Raw genomic sequence first — 17,483 nt, 5'->3', positions numbered from 1 at the left:
GCAGGTCTCAGATAGACCAGGCTGCTCCCCAAACCTTGCTCTGGAGCTCTGAAGCAGAGACCATGGTGTCTCAGAGTAGCAACAGGGCTCACTAGTGACAAGCCTCGGGGTGCTGTGGTGGTGCACACCTACAATCCCCGTATGTGGGAGGCTGGAGGATACGGGGCTCAAGGCCTGCTGCAGCAACTTAACAAGACCCTGTTTCAAAATAAAAAGGGGCTGGGGATGTAGCTCAGAGGTAGAAAGCCCCTGGGTTTGGGCCCCAATATCAAAAAGCCAGGTGTGCTGTGAGCTGTTCCTACCACTGATGTGACCCAACCTCATGCAGCCCCACAGGCGGCACGATCTTATGAGGATGTGACCGCAGCTCCTGGGTTGCAGAGGTGGCCTGCGTGCCCGAGGGCAGATGGGAGCAAGCTATCTGCAGGAGCACCTCAGGACTGCCCAAATCTCTGGTCTCTGCAAGCCAAGGCCTCCGTGCACTGAACTCCAACGGTGCAGCTAAGCGCCACTGCCCACATCTCACCCCCACCGTGGGCCCCGCGCCTAATTCTCGGGAGCCCTCGGCCAACCCAGGCTGTCCTGCTGGGGGTCTGGCGCGTGGCAAGCACCCAGTTCTACCCTGGATGAAGCCCTCCAGGTTGGGGGAGAGTCCTAAGGGTCGGGCACAAGCATGACCCCCATGCTCCAGTCTGGACTGCAGGAGCCCAGGCCTGGAGTCTGAGCCTTCCCAGGGGCCCCTCTTGCAGACCCACAGGAAACAGGGGCACCCGGAGCAGGTACGCAACCCCAGCCCAGCCCTTGTGCCTGAGAGGCCGGGGCAAGCAGGCGGAGGCCCACTAGGGTGCTGGCTACCAAGGGGCAGCCATCTGCTGCCTGGGCTGGCTCTTCCTGTTCCTGGGGGCTCCTGGTCTGGGTGCCTCTGAGCAGGGTTCACAACAGGGTGTGCCCAGGGCTTGGAGCAGGGGCACCACTGCCTCAGCATCTCGGGCAGGGGAGAGGAGCTTCCAAGGAAAAACTGAGGCTTGAGCCGGCGTCAGATTGCCCAGGGAGTTTCCAGGCCCAGCCCCGTGATGAGCGGGTGATGCTGACTCAAGGTGACCAGGGGCCTCCTGACGGGCCACTCAGCAGCCACAGGGAGTCAGCTCCTGGTCGGCAGACCCAGGACACTGCACTGCGCCTCAGAGATGGGGCATCCCCTCGGGACAGTCAGCGTGGGTCTTAGGAGCCAAAGAGGTTGCAGGCCCGAAAAAGTGATTCTGAGAAGGGACATTTGTGTGCGACTGTGAAGGACACAGGAGTCGGCTGCTGGCTCGATTGAAGGGACAGGCCTGACAGGAGAGTCAGAGCAGAGGCAACCTCTGGAAGGGAGGGGAGTGAGCCCTCTGCACAGCTGAGGGACAAGACAGGCCTCCTCTCTGCCTGTCACAGCCAACTGCAGTGCTTCCACTTGCAGGCAAGTCAGCCCCAGAGCAGGACCTGGACCTGCGGTGCAGAGCTGTGCCCTAAGAAACACCCCCGGCACCACCTGTCAGACCCCTGCAGGCTCATCCCAAGGCTGGAGACTGACTGCAGCTCTTCCCCTCCAGGAACTCCTGCCAAGACTGGACAGGAGTTAGTGAGGCTTGCACTCGGAGAGGGCTAAACACAGGGCAGAGCCAGCAGCTCCAGGGGCCTAGACCGCCCGCCCGCCCGCCTGCCAGGAGAGCGGGGTGGGCCCACAAAGCTCAGATGCACCCCTCCCTCCCAGGGCCCCAGACAAGTGGCCCTTTCTGTGTGGACAGGGGTGGCTACACACTTGCCCTTTGTCACTGAGTCCCAGACCACTGCTGTCCTGGAGTCTGGAGCCCCCCCACTCCGTGCCTGCCCTTGGGCAGAGAGGAAGGGGCAGGGTCAGGAGGCCAAGGATGTGAAGGGCCAGCCAGGGACCGTCAGCAAGCAGGGAAGCTCATTTATTGCTCAGCAGGACACTCGGGGCCATCCTAGGGCGGCACAGCACCTAAGGCTCCAGGCCCAATGTAGGCTAGCAGCTCCTGATGGGCATCCGAGCACCAGTGGATGTGGGAGCCCCCCAAGGAGCCAGACACGCCCAGGGACAGTGCCTCCAGCCCTGGAGTACCACTCCTCAGCCTTCAGGAGGTAACCATGAGGTGCCCAGAGGCACCTGCCCCCACCTGGCACTGTCCCCGAGGGCCTGCTCCATACCCCAGGGTTCCCACTAGGAGCAGGGCAGCAGAGGAGGTCTGGGGCTGCACGGGCCCAGGGCTCAAACAGCTCTTTCAGGGACCCAACAGAACACCTGAAGCAAATAACCACAGCTCTGGGGTGCTGTAGTTCCCCCCATGACAACCCGTTGGGGCGCTGGCCGGGCCAGGGCCACATGTGGACTGTGCAGCCCCCAGGGATATGGGGCCGCTTCCCCACAGTGCTGGGCCAGCCTGACCCCTAGATCATGGGCACAGGGCAGCAGCCTGGCCCTGCCAGCTGTCCAGCACCTTCCTGTGTGAGTCCACCCAGGGAGGGTCAGACCCATGCCTCCTGGCCCCAAACCCCAGAGAGCCTGTGGCAGTGAGTCTTCAGATTAGCAACCATCACCAGCCAGGGCGGGCCCAGCCCGGCTGCCTGTGCAGTGAGGCCTCCCCCTCAGAACTTGGGAGTGGCTATTTCTCAGCACCAAGCCCCTCCTGGCCCTCCTCCCCGCCCTGGGCCACCCAGGAGGCCCCAGCCCGCCCTGCCGTCTGTCTAAACGCGAGCCCACAGCCGTCTGCTGACCATATAAGGTGCCTCTGGCCTCCCTGTCTGCCCCACGCCTGGCATCCCAGTGCTCTCCCGGAGGCCCACTAGCCTGGCGTCTTGGTGGCAAAAGTGAGGTAGCCGGTGTGGCCCACAGTCTCCTTCATGGGTGTGCCACTGCGGAAGGGCGCAGCGTCGGGGCTGCTTGCAGGGTCTGTGCTGGTCCCCAGGTCCGGCAGGGGCAGGCTGACGGTGCGCACGTTGTAGACCTGGGGCAGAACCTCCAGGGTGCTCAGCTCCGTGAAGCCCCGGGCCGCTAGCGCCTGGCACGTGCGCTGCACCTGCTCGATGCAAGGAGAGAAGGAGCAGAAACGCCCACCTGCGGAGAGCAGGACAATGGGTCAAGGACTTGGCCTGCGCCTGGGAGCATGGGAGGGAAGGGGCCACAATCCACCGGCCCCGCTGGGCCACCAGGAACAACACCACACTGCCCGATCCCACTGGTCCAGTGGACACTGCTGTCCTGCCTTCTAGGAGGTGGCCGAGGGCCAGGCCAGCACAGCTGTCAAGGCTGGGCCAGGAATAGCTCAGACAACACAGCAGCCAGCGTCGGGTGGCGAGTGGGCTGCTGCTGTCACAGGAAATTAGAGGCTGTCGCTGGCTCCTGGGAACAGGAAGCGCCTACCCTGAGCACAGCCTAGGCCCCTCCTGCCACCCCCCTGCTGTGGGGGGCCTCCAGTGTGATGCCACCCCACGCCTAGATCAGGCAGCGCCAGGGAAGGGCCTGAGGGCGGGAGCTCATGGGACCTGGGACAGGGCGACAGATGGCACCATCCCCAGGAGCCACTCCTGACGAAGGCCTGAGGAGGATCCTATCCGACTGTCTCCCTGGAGCAGAGGGCCCCAGGTGAGCGAGGCCAAGCTGGAGGCGGCAGGCGCAGGGATGTAGAAGCCACCCCCACAGCGGAGGCCAGGCTTGTGGAGGTAGCAGCTCTCCCCCTGCACTGCAGCTCTCAGCGGGGGAGGGGCAGCCTGAGCTGGCTCCTTCTCCAGAAAAGGCAAAAATCCCTGGGACTCGCAGTGCCTCTCTGGCTTGGGGCCGACCTCCCCGGCACTCCGCCTCCACAAGCATCTTCCCTAAATAAGGGGCTAGGCTGGCTGCAGTGGGGGCGGGCGGGCTCCCCACGACCCACCCACGCAGCCCCCAGGCCATGCTGACGGGCCTGCACTTGACTTGATGGGCGCACAGTCCCCAGGGCCTCAGCTGCCTCCTACCTCCTCCCTGACCTCACTCCCTGGCCAGGCTGGCCACTCCTCACTCAGGCCCAAAGCGGGCCTTTGCCCAGACACTGCAGTGTGGGGCACCTCCTGGGCCGGGGCCAGGCGTCCTCCCCACACCCTTGCCCCCCCAGACTGCGCCCCTCCCAGCACCCCCTTCACACCTTCAACCTTGAGGGCGTCCCAGGCATGGCCCACAGCCTCCCAGGGCGATGGGATGTCCAAGAAGACGGCGTCAGCCACTTGGCTCACACCGAAGCCACTGCGGCACACGTCCTGGGTGCGCACAGTCACCCAGGGCCCCACGCGGTGCTCCCGGAACTCCTCCCGGGCCTTGTCTGCCCGCTGCTGGTGAAACTCCACCGTGTGCAGGTGGCCCGTGGGGGCGATGCTGCGGATGATGGCGTGGGACACAGAGCCACTGCCGGTACCTGGCAGGATGAGACAGGACAAGGATCAGGGCTGCCTGAGGACATGGCCACCCAGGAACACTGCCTCGCCCTCACCTGGCCTGAGGTCAGCTGGCCCAGGTGGGCAGCGCTCCTGGTGGCAGGGGCGGGACACAGGTTGCGGCCACTGAGCAGTGTCTGTTGTGGGCACAGGTCCGGGCAGCTGCAGCCCGCCCATCACAACACAGGTCCTGTAGGCATGGGGAAGCTCAGCAGCACTGTCAGCACCCTGTCAACAGCTGTCCACCTCAATCCCCACCTCCTCCTGCAAGCTCCTCGGCCGACCCTGCCAAGTCCACCCTGCATGGGTGGCTCAGCCCACCTTGCATGACCACAGGCATCTGGCACAGCAGCCAGCCCCGCACTCGGTCCCCACCACCCTGCTGTCATCCTCCTCAACCTCCTTCCTAGCTGCTCCTGGGCCACAGCCCCTCCCCTCCACAGCTGCCCCCAGCAGCTTCAGGTGCCACCTCCTTGATGACCGCCTGCATCCCTTCCACCCACCTCTTGCCCTGCGGGGGCTGCCGCTGCACTCAGCACTCCCCCAACACGGAGGGGGGGGATAAAGTCACAGCTGGACCCCGTCCCACCCCATCTGCTCCCTGCCAAGCTTCCTGGGCCCTCGGGTCTCCTCACCAGGAACTGCTGCCTGCCACCTCCTTCCAGATCTCTCGCTGACCCCTCCCCCACCTGCCACCCCACCCTCTCAGCTCTGAGGGCTCTGTAGCAACCACCATTAGCCCTGTCAACATGGCAGCCGGGCGCAGGCTTGGAATCCCAGCATCTGGGAGGCTGAGACAGGAGGATTACAGGTTCAAGGCCAGCCTCAGCTACTTAGTGAGACCCTCTGCAACTTAGCGAGACCCCGTTTCAATATAAAAAATATGGCTGGGGGTGTAGCTAAAAAGTAGAATGCCCCTGGGTCATCCTCAGTACTGCAATAAATAAATAAATAAACAAACACACTTACAGTATTAGGAATTACTAGTATTTTAATTCCTCACTAGTACTAGGAATTGAATCTTGTGGCACTTTAACCCACCCTACCACTCTTCAGGGTTTTTTTCTTTTTTTGGTGGCACTGGGGGTGGAACCCAGGGGCTTTTTCTACCTCCGGGTTATACTCCCAGCCCTATTTTCTATTTTATTTGCAAACAGGGTCTCACTAAGTTGCTGAGAGCCTCACTCAGTAGCTGAGGCTGGCTTTGAACCTGTGCGATCTTCCTGTCTCAGCCTCCCGAGCGCAGGGATTACAAGCGTGCCCACCACGCCTGGCTCCCCTTCAGGGTTTGATACAGGTTCTACAGGTTCTTGTTAAGTTGCCCAGGGTGGCCTGGGCATCATGCCCCTCCTTCCTCAGCCTCCCGAGTAGCTGGATGTGTCCCAATGGGCTGCATACCATGGTCACTACCCCAGGCCCAGCCTCTGTGCGAGGGGGGGTGTGTGCAGCTCTCAGCCACTTCCTCTGGCCCCCATGGGTGCTCACCTTCACTGGGGATAGGTGAGGTCCTGGCTGTGGGGAGCACAGAGCAGACTCCCCACTATACTGAGTCCCCTGAGTAGCCCTGACCTTCCTCGAGGAAGTGGCAGCAATCTCCCCTCCCCCATCAGCAAAGGGACAGGGGAAGGGCGGTCAGCACCTTGGTCAGCGACAGGGAAAGCCTGTCAGGCCCCACCAAAGTGGGCAGGCCCTCAGTGGGCACCACCTCCTCCTCTGCTATCCCCCTGTCCAGTCCCTGCCACTTCTCACTCAGATGACTGCACTAGTCAAACGAGTCCACGCGCCCTCCCTGCAGCTGGCACCCCAAGGAGGTGTTGCTAAAACAGAAACTGGTGTAGGGTGTGGTGGCCCACGCCTGTAACGCCAGTACTTGGGAGGCTGAGACAGGAGAGCAATGTTTGCGGCCAGCCTCAGCAGCGTGTGCAGGCTCTCAATCTTAGCCAGATGCTGTCTCAAGATAAAAATTAAAATTGGGCTGAGGATATAAATCAGAGGCAAAATGGTCCTTGGTTCAATCCCCGGTATTTCTCTCTCTCTCTCTCTCTCTCTCTCTCTCTCTCTCACACACACACACACACACACACACACACACACACAACCAGAAACTGGTTGGCCACCCCTATCTGCTGCTGGAGGGGCAGCTACAATATCTGGACCTTAGGTCTGACCTCCACCTTTGTGTCAGTGTCCCTTTTGATTAAGAATAGACGCCGGAACTCACCAGACTCACAGACCACGGAGCCAGGCCGCAGCTCCAACATCATAGTGAGCAGGGCGATGTCTGTGGAGTAGAGGATTTGTGTGCGGTGGGGCAGGTTCAGCGTCCAGAGCTCAGGTGTGGGGTGCAGCACGTATACCCAGCCGCCTCGGCTGCAGATCACCTTGGAGCCAAAAGGGCGGCCGATGAGGTCGACTGAGTGCCGCAGGACGCCGTGCCGGGTCTGGGTCTGTGCCCCACGTTGCACACGCACAGCCACCATTGCGCCGTGGCCCAGTGATAGGATGGCCGTGTCCCCCTCTTTGATCAGTTCCTCATAGGCCACGAAGCTCATTGTGTTGGTGCCTGCCACGTGCCAGGGACCTGGAGAAGGGCGGGTGGGCATGAGATGGTCAGGGGGCCGGGAGGAAGGATTTGGCGGTGGGATCTGAACCCCGGAAGCTGAGACCTAGATTCTGCGCAGTGGGGGTGAGTGCCCGGCTCAAGGCAGCCCATCAGATATACTCTGGCCTGAGATTTGAAGACCTTCTTGGTCAGGAACACAGACGGGCCAGCACCGGGGAAAATGAGGCTCAGCAATGGCAGAGGCATCTTCCAGGATACCCACGGCGTGAGAGCCAGTTCTCTGACTACCCTGCTCCAGGAAGAACCTGGCTCCATCTCCCAGCTGAAACGACAGGCGGGCTCCGCAAGGGAGGCCTCCACCGGCGGGAGACGGGCGACTGGTCAGGGAGGGAGTCATCCCCAGCATGGTTCCGCAGGCCCCTCCCCGACGTCCCGGCGGCCGGGCAGGCAGGGAGGGGAAGGGCTCCGAGGGGGCCGGGGCCCGCCCGGGGGGCGGCCGCGCGGCCTGGAAGCACCCGCGCCCGCGCCCGCCTCACCTGGCGCGCCGGCTCCCGGAACTCACGCGTGGGCCCGCGGCGCGCGGCGGCGGCCAGCACACTTCCGGATCCGGGCGCGCCGGGATGGCGTCACGAGCGCCCCGCGTGGGATGCTGGGAGGCCGCGCTGTCCTTCGCGCTCGCAGAGGACGTTTCCTGGCGGCGTCTCCGCGGCTGCGCGCCTCTGCGCCCTGGCGCGTTGCTAGGAGACCGCGGACGGCACAAAATAAGAGTCCCCGCGCGCCTTGGGACGCGGCTGCGCGGCGCCCATCTGGCCGTGCGGACGGCCCCGGGAACACCCTGCCGGGGCCCCAGAAAGCGGAGTCGCAGGGTCCCCGGGGCGTTGGCCAGGGTCAGCCCGAGGTGCCCGCGCCCCAGTGCAGGGCCGCCCCCGGGAGGCCACGGGACCTGCGTCCCCGGGACCGGCACCGTGGGAGCGGGAGGCGCGGGGCCCGCGGGCGGGAAGCGGGAGCGTGTCCGAGTGTGCAGGGGCGGGCGTGGCCGGTCTCTCCGGCTCCGCAAGGACCGGGCCTCCCGTGGGCCCAGGGACTGGGGAGGGTGGACGCCCACCCACCCCGGGAACTCAGGCCAGCTCGCAGTCGTGCTAGGCCACATTCCCTGCCTCCCTCCCCAGCGGGGACGGCCAGGCCCCTCCAGAGCCGATTCCTTCCCCTTCCTGGAGCACCGTGGCGTCGTCCTCTGGGACCAGAGTGCGCGTGGTCCGTGCTGAGTGCCTCTCGGGGTCGGTGATGGGCACCCAGGGACCTGACCTCAGCCCCTGGACACCCCTGTCCAGGCCTGGGTCCGAGGGCCTGGGAGGTTAGCCGTGGCGAGGAGACTTCGTGGCCTCTCACTGCGGACTCCTGGGCCTGTGGAGTCCCCGCTCTTGACCTTGAAACAACGCAGCTCCATCCCCAGCTCCTCCACCTCTGTTCCGAGGGACTGTGGCTCCCCGGTGATCGCCAGCCTGTCCCCCACTAATTGCGCCCCCGGGACTTAGACTTGCCACTTCTGGGGCTCCTCTTCCCCAGCCTCTCACGTGGTGTGGAGGCCGCCTGCCTGCTGCGAGCCTGCATCAGGACGTGCCCTGGCCGTGCTCTCCCTTGCTCTCGAGTTCGCACCCGCCCCTCTGTCCACTCCTGACTGGCCAGCTCCTCTAGTGCCCCCTCCTCCAGGCAGCCTTCCCAGAACTGCCCATCTGTCCCAGCCCTCCGCCTGCATCCTTAAGTAGAAGCTGCCTTCCCCAGGCCTCAGGTGGTTGGGGATGGCCCCCTTCTGGGGCGCTCCTTAACAGGAGCTGATGCCAGCCAGGTGTGGCGGTGCACTCTTGTAATCCCAGTGCTTGGGAAGCCAAGACAGGAGGATTGCAGATTTGGGGCCAGCCTCGGCAATTTAGTGAGGCTGTCAGGAACTTAGTGACAGGGAGGCAGAGGCTGGGGAATCACAGTTTGCGGACAGCCTCAGCTACTTAGTGAGACCTTGTTTCAAAATAAAGAATAAAAAATAGGGCTGGGGGTGTCGCTTGAAGGTACAATGTCCCTGGGTTCCATCCCCAGTACTGCAAAAAAAAAAAAAAAAAAAAGGCTAGAGGAGGTAGAATGCCCCTGGGTGCAATCCCCAGTAACACACACACACACACACACACACACGCACGCGCGCGAGCTGATGCTGTGTCCAGCTATGTGTTGCCGCAATCCTGATTGGGCAGAAGGCTTTTTACAGATGGGGAAGTAGACAGAGGCTGGGTACATTTAAGGTCATGTGGTCAATGTGTTCAAAGTAGAACTGGGTTTAAAGGCAGAGAACCTGGTTTTAGAGAACCGATGGTATGTTTGCGGCATGGGGGTCCCTGAAGGGGATGCCACTCAGGGAGGCTGAGTGCCAAGACTCCTCCTCCCAGCCTGGGACAGCCTCCTGCTACATTGTGCCTGTGGCCCCAAGTCTGCCCCTGTTCCTCCCCAGACCCTAACCAACTTCCCCTTTGGGTTTTTTTCAGAGCTTGGGGAAAGAGAAGGAGGAAAGGACGCCTGCCTCACTGTAGCCTGGGCACAGCCTCAAGGAAGGCCTTGGTGCCCAACCTGGAGCCAACTGCCACATCAGCTGGCTGTGCTCCATGGCTAGAAGGCCTGTACTCCTCTGAGCCCTCCCAGGCTCTGAGGTTAATGGTTTAATGGTTAATGTGTATCCAGGTGTGATTTCTGAGTGTGTGTGTGTGTGTGTGTGTGTGTTACTGGAAATGGAACCCAGGGGCATTTAGCCTCCGAGCTACACCCCCTGCTCTAATTTTATTTTGAAACAGGGTCTCACTAAGTAGTTGAGGCCTCACTAAGTAGCTGAGGCTGTCTAGGAACCATGATCCTCTTGTCTCAGTCTCCCAAATGCTGGGATTACAAGCGTGCGCCACCACGCCCGGCTTCCAGGTGTGATTTCTGAGGAATCTGGACCATAAACTGGCCCAGTGATGTCACCCTGCCTCTTGGCCGACGCTGCCAAACCTGCTCTCTGGTCCCCGCGGATCACAGAGGGTCCCAGGAGAGGGCTAGATGGGGTGGGGGGGGCTAGCCCTGCCAACCCCCTACTCTGGGGGCCAGCAAGCGATCCCTGAGGAATGGCAGGACCTCTGACCTGGCGCCTCTGTCACCAGGCTGCAGATCTTCCTTTAGGTCTCCCCAGAAAGGGGCCAGAGAGAGCAGGGGAGCACGATGAGAGGGTGGCTCTGAGAATCTGAGGGCTGGAGACAAAGGAAGCCCTGAGGCCCCCTCCCTGGACTGTCTCCTGAAACTTGAACACTTCAGGCTGGGGGCAGGGCTGGGGGCAGCCAGATTGGGGGAAGGGGCCTCAGGGGCCCAGATTGCAGCATTCCAGAATTAAGGGACACCTGCTGTCAGGCCAGCCGCGCAGGCTACTTGCCCGTTTATTGGTCTAAGAGCACTGGCTTGGGAGAGGCTGCAGCAGACCACAGCGGGGGTGGGGGGGTGGAGTTCCCGCAGCCACAGGGACAGGGCGGCAGCCAGCCACCTCCGCCCCTCCGTGGAAAGCGGAAAGCGGAGCAGAGCCTCTGCCCAGCTCTCCTCAGAGGCCCTGCATGCTGTGCCCTGCCCCTGCCCCCAGACACACAGATGCCCGCCTTGTCTGCTTAGCTGGGCCGCTTGCTCACTGGGCTCCTCCAGCAGCAAGGCTGCGCCTCCCCCTGGGCTCCCCAGCATCCCTAGGGCCCGGCACCTGAGGGGCTCCAGGGAACTAACTAACTGCCCAGGGATTTTGTCAAGATGCAGAGATAAGGCTCCCTCCCTCCCTGCATTGTTCAGGCAGCCACAAGTAAAGGGGCTGGAATGGACTCGACCACACAAGCTCAATTCCTCCTCCTCTTTATTGAGTGCTAGGGGTTGAACCGAGGGGCATTCTACCTCTGACCTTCACCCCCAGCCTAATTTTTTTTTGGCGGGGAATAAGGACTCACCAAGTTGCTGAGGCTATCCACAACCCAGGGATCCTCTTGTGTCAGCCTCTCAAGTGTTAGGATTCCAGGCGCGGGGCCTGCCAGCACACCTAGCAGCCTCCTCCTTTTATTTTATTTTTTTTGTAACAGGGACTCACTAGTTCGCTGAAGGTCTTTCTAAATTGCTGAGGCTGGCGCCGGGCATGGTGGCGCACGTTTGTAATCCCAGCATTCAGGAGGCTGAGACCAAAGGATCGCGGTTCGCGAACAGTCTCAGCTTCTTAGTGAGGCCCTTCGCAACTTAGTGAGACCCGGTTTCAAAAATAAAGAATAAAAAATAGGGCAGAAAGTGTAGCTCAGAGGTCACATGACCCTGGGTTCCATCCCCAGACCCGCAAAAATAAATAAATAAATAAATAAATAAAAATAAATTGCTGAGGCTGGCTTTGAACTTGTGATCCTCCTTCCTGTCTCAGCCTGTGTTCTACAAGTGTCCCCCCCCCTTTTTTTTTTGCAGTACTGGAGATGGGACCCAGGGACATTCTACCTCTGAGCTACACCCCCAGCCCTATTTTATTCTTTATTTTTAAACAGGGCCTCACAAGTTGCTGAAGTTGGCCGCAAACCTGGGATTTTCCTGTCTCAGCCTCCCAAGTACTGCGATTACCAGCATGTGCCATCAGTTTCTTCTTTCTTCGTAACAGCTGTGTAGTATTCCACATCAGGGAGATGCCTTTCTATCTACCCCATCCCCTAGTGACAGATGGGTGTTGATCTGGATTCATCTATTTCCCCCACTACCTATTTCTTAGTCTGTTTGCAGAGAGAATGAACATTGTTCTTTTTCTTTGTGTGTGTGCTTGGTACTGGAGATTGAACCTAGGGGCATTCTAAATCTGAGCTACGCCCCCAGCTCTTATTTTTTTATTTGAAAACAGGGTCTCCCTAAGTTGCACAAGGCCTCACTAAGTTGCTGAGGCTGGCTGAGAACCTTCGATCCTTCTGTCTCAGCCTCCCAAGCATGGGGATTACAGGTATGCCCCACCATGCCCAGCTCAACACTTCTTTCTATAGACTGGATTCCTAGAAGTGGGATTGCTGGGTCATGGAGTTTGAGCATTTTAAATTTTAATAGGTACTGCCAAATTATTTTCCAGAAAGGATGAGCGACTCATGGCTGCGGGGGGCGGGTGTAAATGCCAGTCTCCAGGCACCCAGCTCCAGGCCGGCCCTGGCTGGGGCAGCCTTGTGCGTTTCACTGACGGAGGGGGCGGGGCAGATGCAGTCAGGCCGTCTTAATTCGGGAGTCTGACTAGGGAGATAGTTTTTTAAAACCTCACACCAGCTTCTAGCTGAGCGTTTCTTCTCATCTTGGCTGGGGACTGCCTTTGGGGGCTGGGGGGTAGGAGCCCTTCCCCTGCGGAGAGGAGAGGGCCCTTTCCGGCTCTGGAAACTCATCGGTGACCTCTCAGGCATACTGTATCCTCGCAGGAGGGGCTGGGCCGAGGGTCTGCGGCCCGGTTCTGGTTCTGGTTCCGCAGGGCCCAGGGCTTGCCCAAGGTCAGGGCACTGCGGGAGCCGCCAGGTTGGGCTGCGGCCAGAATGCGCCTGCAGCAGCGTTGCACCCAGAACGCGGGGAGAGATGCCCGCGGGCACCTTGAGGAAGGTCGCGCCTCTAGGCCAGCTCGGACTGTCCAGGGTGGGCTGGGGTGGGGGCAGGGCCTGCGGGGAAGCCCCGCGCTCTCGCCAGGCCCTCGCGCCGGCTGGGGGACGGGCTGGGGGAAGAAAGACAGGAGCGGGTGGATCACGGGCGAGCGCCCCCCGGCACCCGCGGCTCTCCAGCCTCAGTTTACCGCCCGCAGGCAGTGTGTGGACGGGGACGAGGGTGTCCGAAGACCTGGAGTTGCAGCTTGGGGGTGCCGGGCGGGCGCTGGCCCGGCTGGTGGGTGAGCGGGGTCCCAGCGAGGGGACAGCTGGGGTGAGGGGGTGGGGGCCGGGATGTCGGGGGACTGCGGGGCGCTGGACAAAGCGGCGGCACCACCCCGAAGCGCGGGCCAATGGAATGAATGGGCTATAAATAGCGGCCAATGGGCGGCCCGAGACGCGCCCCTTAAGAGCCCGGGGAGCGCGGAGCCGCCGCTGTTCGCCTGCGCTGCGCCCGGAGCTGCACCCTGAGCGCCGCCGCCGGTGAGCGGGCCGGGCCGGGCCGGGGATGGGGATGGGGGCCGGGGCCGGGGGCCGGGGATGGGGGCCGGGGCCGGGGGCCGGGGATCGGGGCCGGGGCCGGGGCCGGGACCGCCGAGGCTGGGGCTGGGGGGCCGAGGACCGGGATGCCGCGGGCCGGGGCCGGGGCCGGGGCCGGGGCTGGAGGATGGAGGCCAGGAGCTGGGGGCCGGGGCCGGGGCCGGGGGCCAGGAGCTCCGGCCGGGGCCGGGGCCGGGCGCGGCCGCTGACCTTGGCCGGAGCTGAGCCCGCGCCCCCGCCGCGCAGCCATGCCCTTCTCCAATGGCCACAACGCGCTGAAGCTGCGCTTCCCCGCCGAGGACGAGTTCCCCGACCTGAGCAGCCACAACAACCACATGGCCAAGGTGCTGACCCCCGAGCTGTACGCCGAGCTGCGCGCCAAGTGCACGCCCAGCGGCTTCACGCTGGACGACGTCATCCAGACCGGCGTGGACAACCCGGGTACGCGCGCCCCGCGCCGCCCCGCCCCCCGCGCGCGCGCCCGCGCCTGACGCCCCCGCCCCCCCCAGGCCACCCGTTCATCATGACCGTGGGCTGCGTGGCGGGCGACGAGGAGTCGTACGACGTGTTCAAGGCGCTCTTCGACCCCATCATCGAGGACCGGCACGGCGGCTACCAGCCCAGCGACGAGCACAAGACGGACCTGAACCCCGACAACCTGCAGGTGCGGGCGGGGGCCGGGCGGGGGGGGAGGGGCTCCGGGTGGGGGGTCGGGGCCCGGGCGGGGGAGGGGGAGGGGGCTCCCGGCGGGGGATGGGGAGATCGGCGCCGGCTCACGCCCGCGCGCCCCCAGGGCGGCGATGACCTGGACCCCAACTACGTGCTCAGCTCGCGGGTGCGCACGGGCCGCAGCATCCGCGGCTTCTGCCTGCCCCCGCACTGCAGCCGCGGGGAGCGCCGCGCCATCGAGAAGCTGGCGGTGGAAGGTAGGGCGGCGCCGGCCCTCGACCGCCACCGGGACGCCGCGCTCCATCGGCGGGGGGCCCGGGGGGGGGGGAGGGCGGGCAGGTCCTGAGCGGCCCCTCCGCAGCCCTGGCCAGCCTGGACGGCGACCTGGCGGGCAGGTACTACGCGCTCAAGAGCATGACGGAGGCCGAGCAGCAGCAGCTCATCGACGACCACTTCCTCTTCGACAAGCCCGTGTCGCCCCTGCTGCTGGCCTCGGGCATGGCCCGCGACTGGCCGGACGCCCGCGGCATCTGGTGGGTGCGGGCACCCGGGCAGGGGGCCTCGCGGGAGGAGATGGCTGGGTGGGGCCCGCCCTGGGCCTGGCGCGCCCTCCCCCGGGAGCTGGAGCATCTTGTTTGCCCGCTTGTGCTCCCCTCCCCCGCGGGATCCTGCGGGTGACGCAGGAGCCGCCTCTGCACCCCGCGGGCTCCTCCCCAGCCGCTGGATGGCGCCCACCCCAGGGGCTGCCTGTCCTGCCCTCCCTGGCCACGCAGCACCTCCCTGCCCACCTTCCCCAGGTGTTGGTGGGTGGGGTCTTAGCACCTCAGGGACTTTTGAAGTTCCTCTGGTGACGTTCCTCTGGTCCAGGATGCCCCAGAAGGACTTTTCTGATGGCCCCCGGGACGCACCCTGGAGGGCACCCTGGAGGCCCACCCGGGAGGCCCTGACGGTGCCCTCCCTGCCGTAGGCACAATGACAACAAGACCTTCCTGGTGTGGATCAATGAGGAGGACCACCTGCGGGTCATCTCCATGCAGAAGGGGGGCAACATGAAGGAGGTGTTCACCCGCTTCTGCACTGGCCTCACCCAGGTCAGGCTGTGCTGCGGGCTGGGGCCACTCCCCTTCAGCCAGCGCAGTCCCCCCTTCCCCGGCTGGACCCCAAGCTGCCCCCTTCTCCCCCACAGATCGAGACTCTCTTCAAGTCTAAGAACTACGAGTTCATGTGGAACCCTCACCTGGGCTACATCCTCACCTGCCCCTCCAACCTGGGCACGGGGCTGCGGGCGGGGGTGCACATCAAGCTGCCCCACCTGGGCAAGCACCAGAAGTTCCCGGAGGTGCTGAAGCGGCTGCGGCTTCAGAAGCGCGGCACAGGTGAGCGCCCCCTGCCCGCCCCCCGCCCCCGCCGTTTTTTCTCCGCTCACCTAAGGTCCCCCTCCAGGCGGAGTGGACACCGCGGCCGTGGGCGGGGTCTTCGACATCTCCAACGCCGACCGCCTGGGCTTCTCCGAGGTGGAGCTGGTGCAGATGGTGGTGGACGGCGTGAAGCTGCTCATCGAGATGGAGCAGCGGCTGGAGCAGGGCCAGGCCATCGACGACCTCATGCCCGCGCAGAAGTGACGCGCCCGCGCCTCCACCAGCCCGCCACTTCCTAACTTATTGCCCGGGCAGTGCCCGCCATGCACCCCTGAGGCCCGCCACCCGGCGTCTGAGCCCTTAGCCTCGCTGTAGAGACTTCTGTCGCCCTGGGTAGAGTTTATTTTTTTGATGGCCAAGCTGTTGCTGATGCTGAAATAAACTAGGGCTTTGGCCTGCCCTGTGTCTGCGGTCTCCTTCCTTCCCCACCTTTTCGCGTGTTCTTGTGTGCGCGGCGGGGACACTGCTGTGCCTGCTCTGTACCCTGGTCCCTGTGTGTCCATCTCCCCACCCAGCTTCCACAGGGGGGGGAGGAGCTCCTGCCCAGACCCAGCCTGAGCATCTAAGGGCATCTGGCCTGGGGGCGGAGCTCGGCCCTTTCCTCAGCCTCATTCTGCAGACTGGGGGAGGGGAGACTGGGGAGAAACTTGATACCAGGCCCTCCCTCCAGCAGCTGTCCTGGCCGCCAGCTTCTCCCTGCCTCCCCTCCCCAACACCTGCCCATCTCCTGAATAACCTTCCTGCTCCCCCTCCCGCCAGCCCTTCCAGGCTGCTGAGGGGTCCCTTTGACACCCTCCTGTGCTGGCAGCCTCCTCTCCGGGTTTCCCAGGGGTGAGAGCTCAGCACCTCAGCCTCCCAGGTGGGTCCCCACAATAGGAACTTGGGGGCAAGAGAAGATTGCGCTGTGTAGGGCGAGATCTTGGTCTGCTTCCTGTGCCCCGTGTCTGGTTCTGGGCACTTGCCGTGGTTGGATTCTCTGAGGGGATCAGCCTGGGTTTGGGGCCTTGCTGTCCCCACCTGCTAGGGCCAGCACTCCCCGGCCCCACCCCATAGCTCCTCTGACCGACAGGTTTGTGCCGCCACCTGCTGGCCAGTTCTCCCCTGCCCCTGGGCTTAGGGACCTGATCCACCCCAAGCGCCTGGTCTAGCAAGCCTCACCCCAAACCACAAGCCCACTGCATTCTTGCCCACTAAGGACTAGGGGCGAACATGACTTTATCTCCTGCAATATGGGCCCCTCACATGGGTCTGTCTCACGGGCTGGGGCTGCAGGAGTGCGCCCTAGAATCTGTCTGAGGCCAGGATCTGTGATGGACCCATTTGGCGGCGTCCAGGCTGAGGGCTCTGAGGCTCATCACCAGGAGAGGTGCACAGGTCCCCGACGCTGGGCTGGTGTCTGGGCGTCCACAGAGTCAGACTTACAGGGAGATCAGCCTTACAGAGCCAACCCCTGCAAAGACTGGACACGGCGGGGCGGGGTAGGTCCCTTGGTGCAGAAGGCCCAAGTCTCTGCGTCTGTCCTTTGGCCCTGGGCTGGCACCTCCTCCCTGGCTGCCTGGCTTGGGGGTCCTGGCCAGGACTGGGTTTCGGTGGACAGTGGAAAGCCCGCCGATGCCCTCAACACTGGCTTGGTGAGAGCTCACTCAGAACTTGCCATAGGGCAGCACAGTCCCTGCCATCACGCCGAGGGGTCTGGTCAGGCAGGCCTGACGTGTGTGTGTGTGTGTGGAGGGGTGGTACTGGGGATGGAACCCAAGGATTTCTATCTCTGAGCTACACCCCTTCCTTTTTTTTTTATTTTGAAACAAAGTCTCCTAAGTTGTCTAGGCTAGCCTCAAACCTGTGATCCTCCTGCTTCAGCTTTCCAAGGACACCACAGGTGTATCCCACAGCTAGGGTGGTCACTCCTAGAGTTTCTACTCTCCCATCCACCCCTGCACGCTAAGGCTGGGGTATTCCAGGACCACGAGGGTCCCGTGAGCCAATCCCAGCCTCACCCACAGGACCACAAGGGTCCCATGAACCAATCCCAGCCTCAGCCATGCAGCCCGTTCACCAATCGTGCGCAGCCTGGCTTGGGAGGATTTCTTTTTCCAGGCAGTGCAGCCAAGGTCATGAAGCCAAACCTTGGCTCACCTGGAGTGGCCGGGCAGG

General features: G+C 63.2%; 2 protein-coding genes across 3 annotated transcripts; one reads left to right on the top strand and one right to left on the bottom strand.

The window, feature by feature from the left end:
- Positions 1–2,840: 2,840 nt before the first annotated feature.
- On the bottom strand, positions 2,841–7,013 carry TRMT61A (tRNA methyltransferase 61A; the record flags this gene model as incomplete). Its single annotated transcript, XM_080707374.1, has 3 exons — positions 2,841–3,112; positions 4,176–4,442; positions 6,683–7,013. 3 exons carry the CDS (start codon positions 7,011–7,013, stop codon positions 2,841–2,843), a joined length of 870 nt encoding a protein of 289 aa, XP_080563500.1.
- A 6,477-nt stretch (positions 7,014–13,490) lies between these two features.
- Positions 13,491–15,533, top strand: CKB (creatine kinase B; the record flags this gene model as incomplete). Of its 2 annotated transcripts, XM_080707349.1 has the most annotated exons (7): positions 13,491–13,683; positions 13,752–13,906; positions 14,036–14,168; positions 14,273–14,444; positions 14,879–15,002; positions 15,098–15,287; positions 15,355–15,533. In XM_080707349.1, 7 exons carry the CDS (start codon positions 13,491–13,493, stop codon positions 15,531–15,533), a joined length of 1,146 nt encoding a protein of 381 aa, XP_080563475.1. The 2 variants fall into 2 exon arrangements, with proteins under 2 accessions (XP_080563475.1, XP_080563474.1); XM_080707348.1 differs by having other exon boundaries at positions 13,752–14,168.
- Positions 15,534–17,483: the final 1,950 nt, after the last annotated feature.

The sequence above is a fragment of the Muscardinus avellanarius genome (genome assembly GCF_963383645.1).
Source record: "Muscardinus avellanarius genome assembly, chromosome: 12".
Classification (NCBI taxonomy): Eukaryota; Metazoa; Chordata; class Mammalia; order Rodentia; family Gliridae; genus Muscardinus; species Muscardinus avellanarius.
Note: the sequence above shows the minus strand (reverse complement) of the source record. Positions and strands in the feature narration are given on the sequence as shown.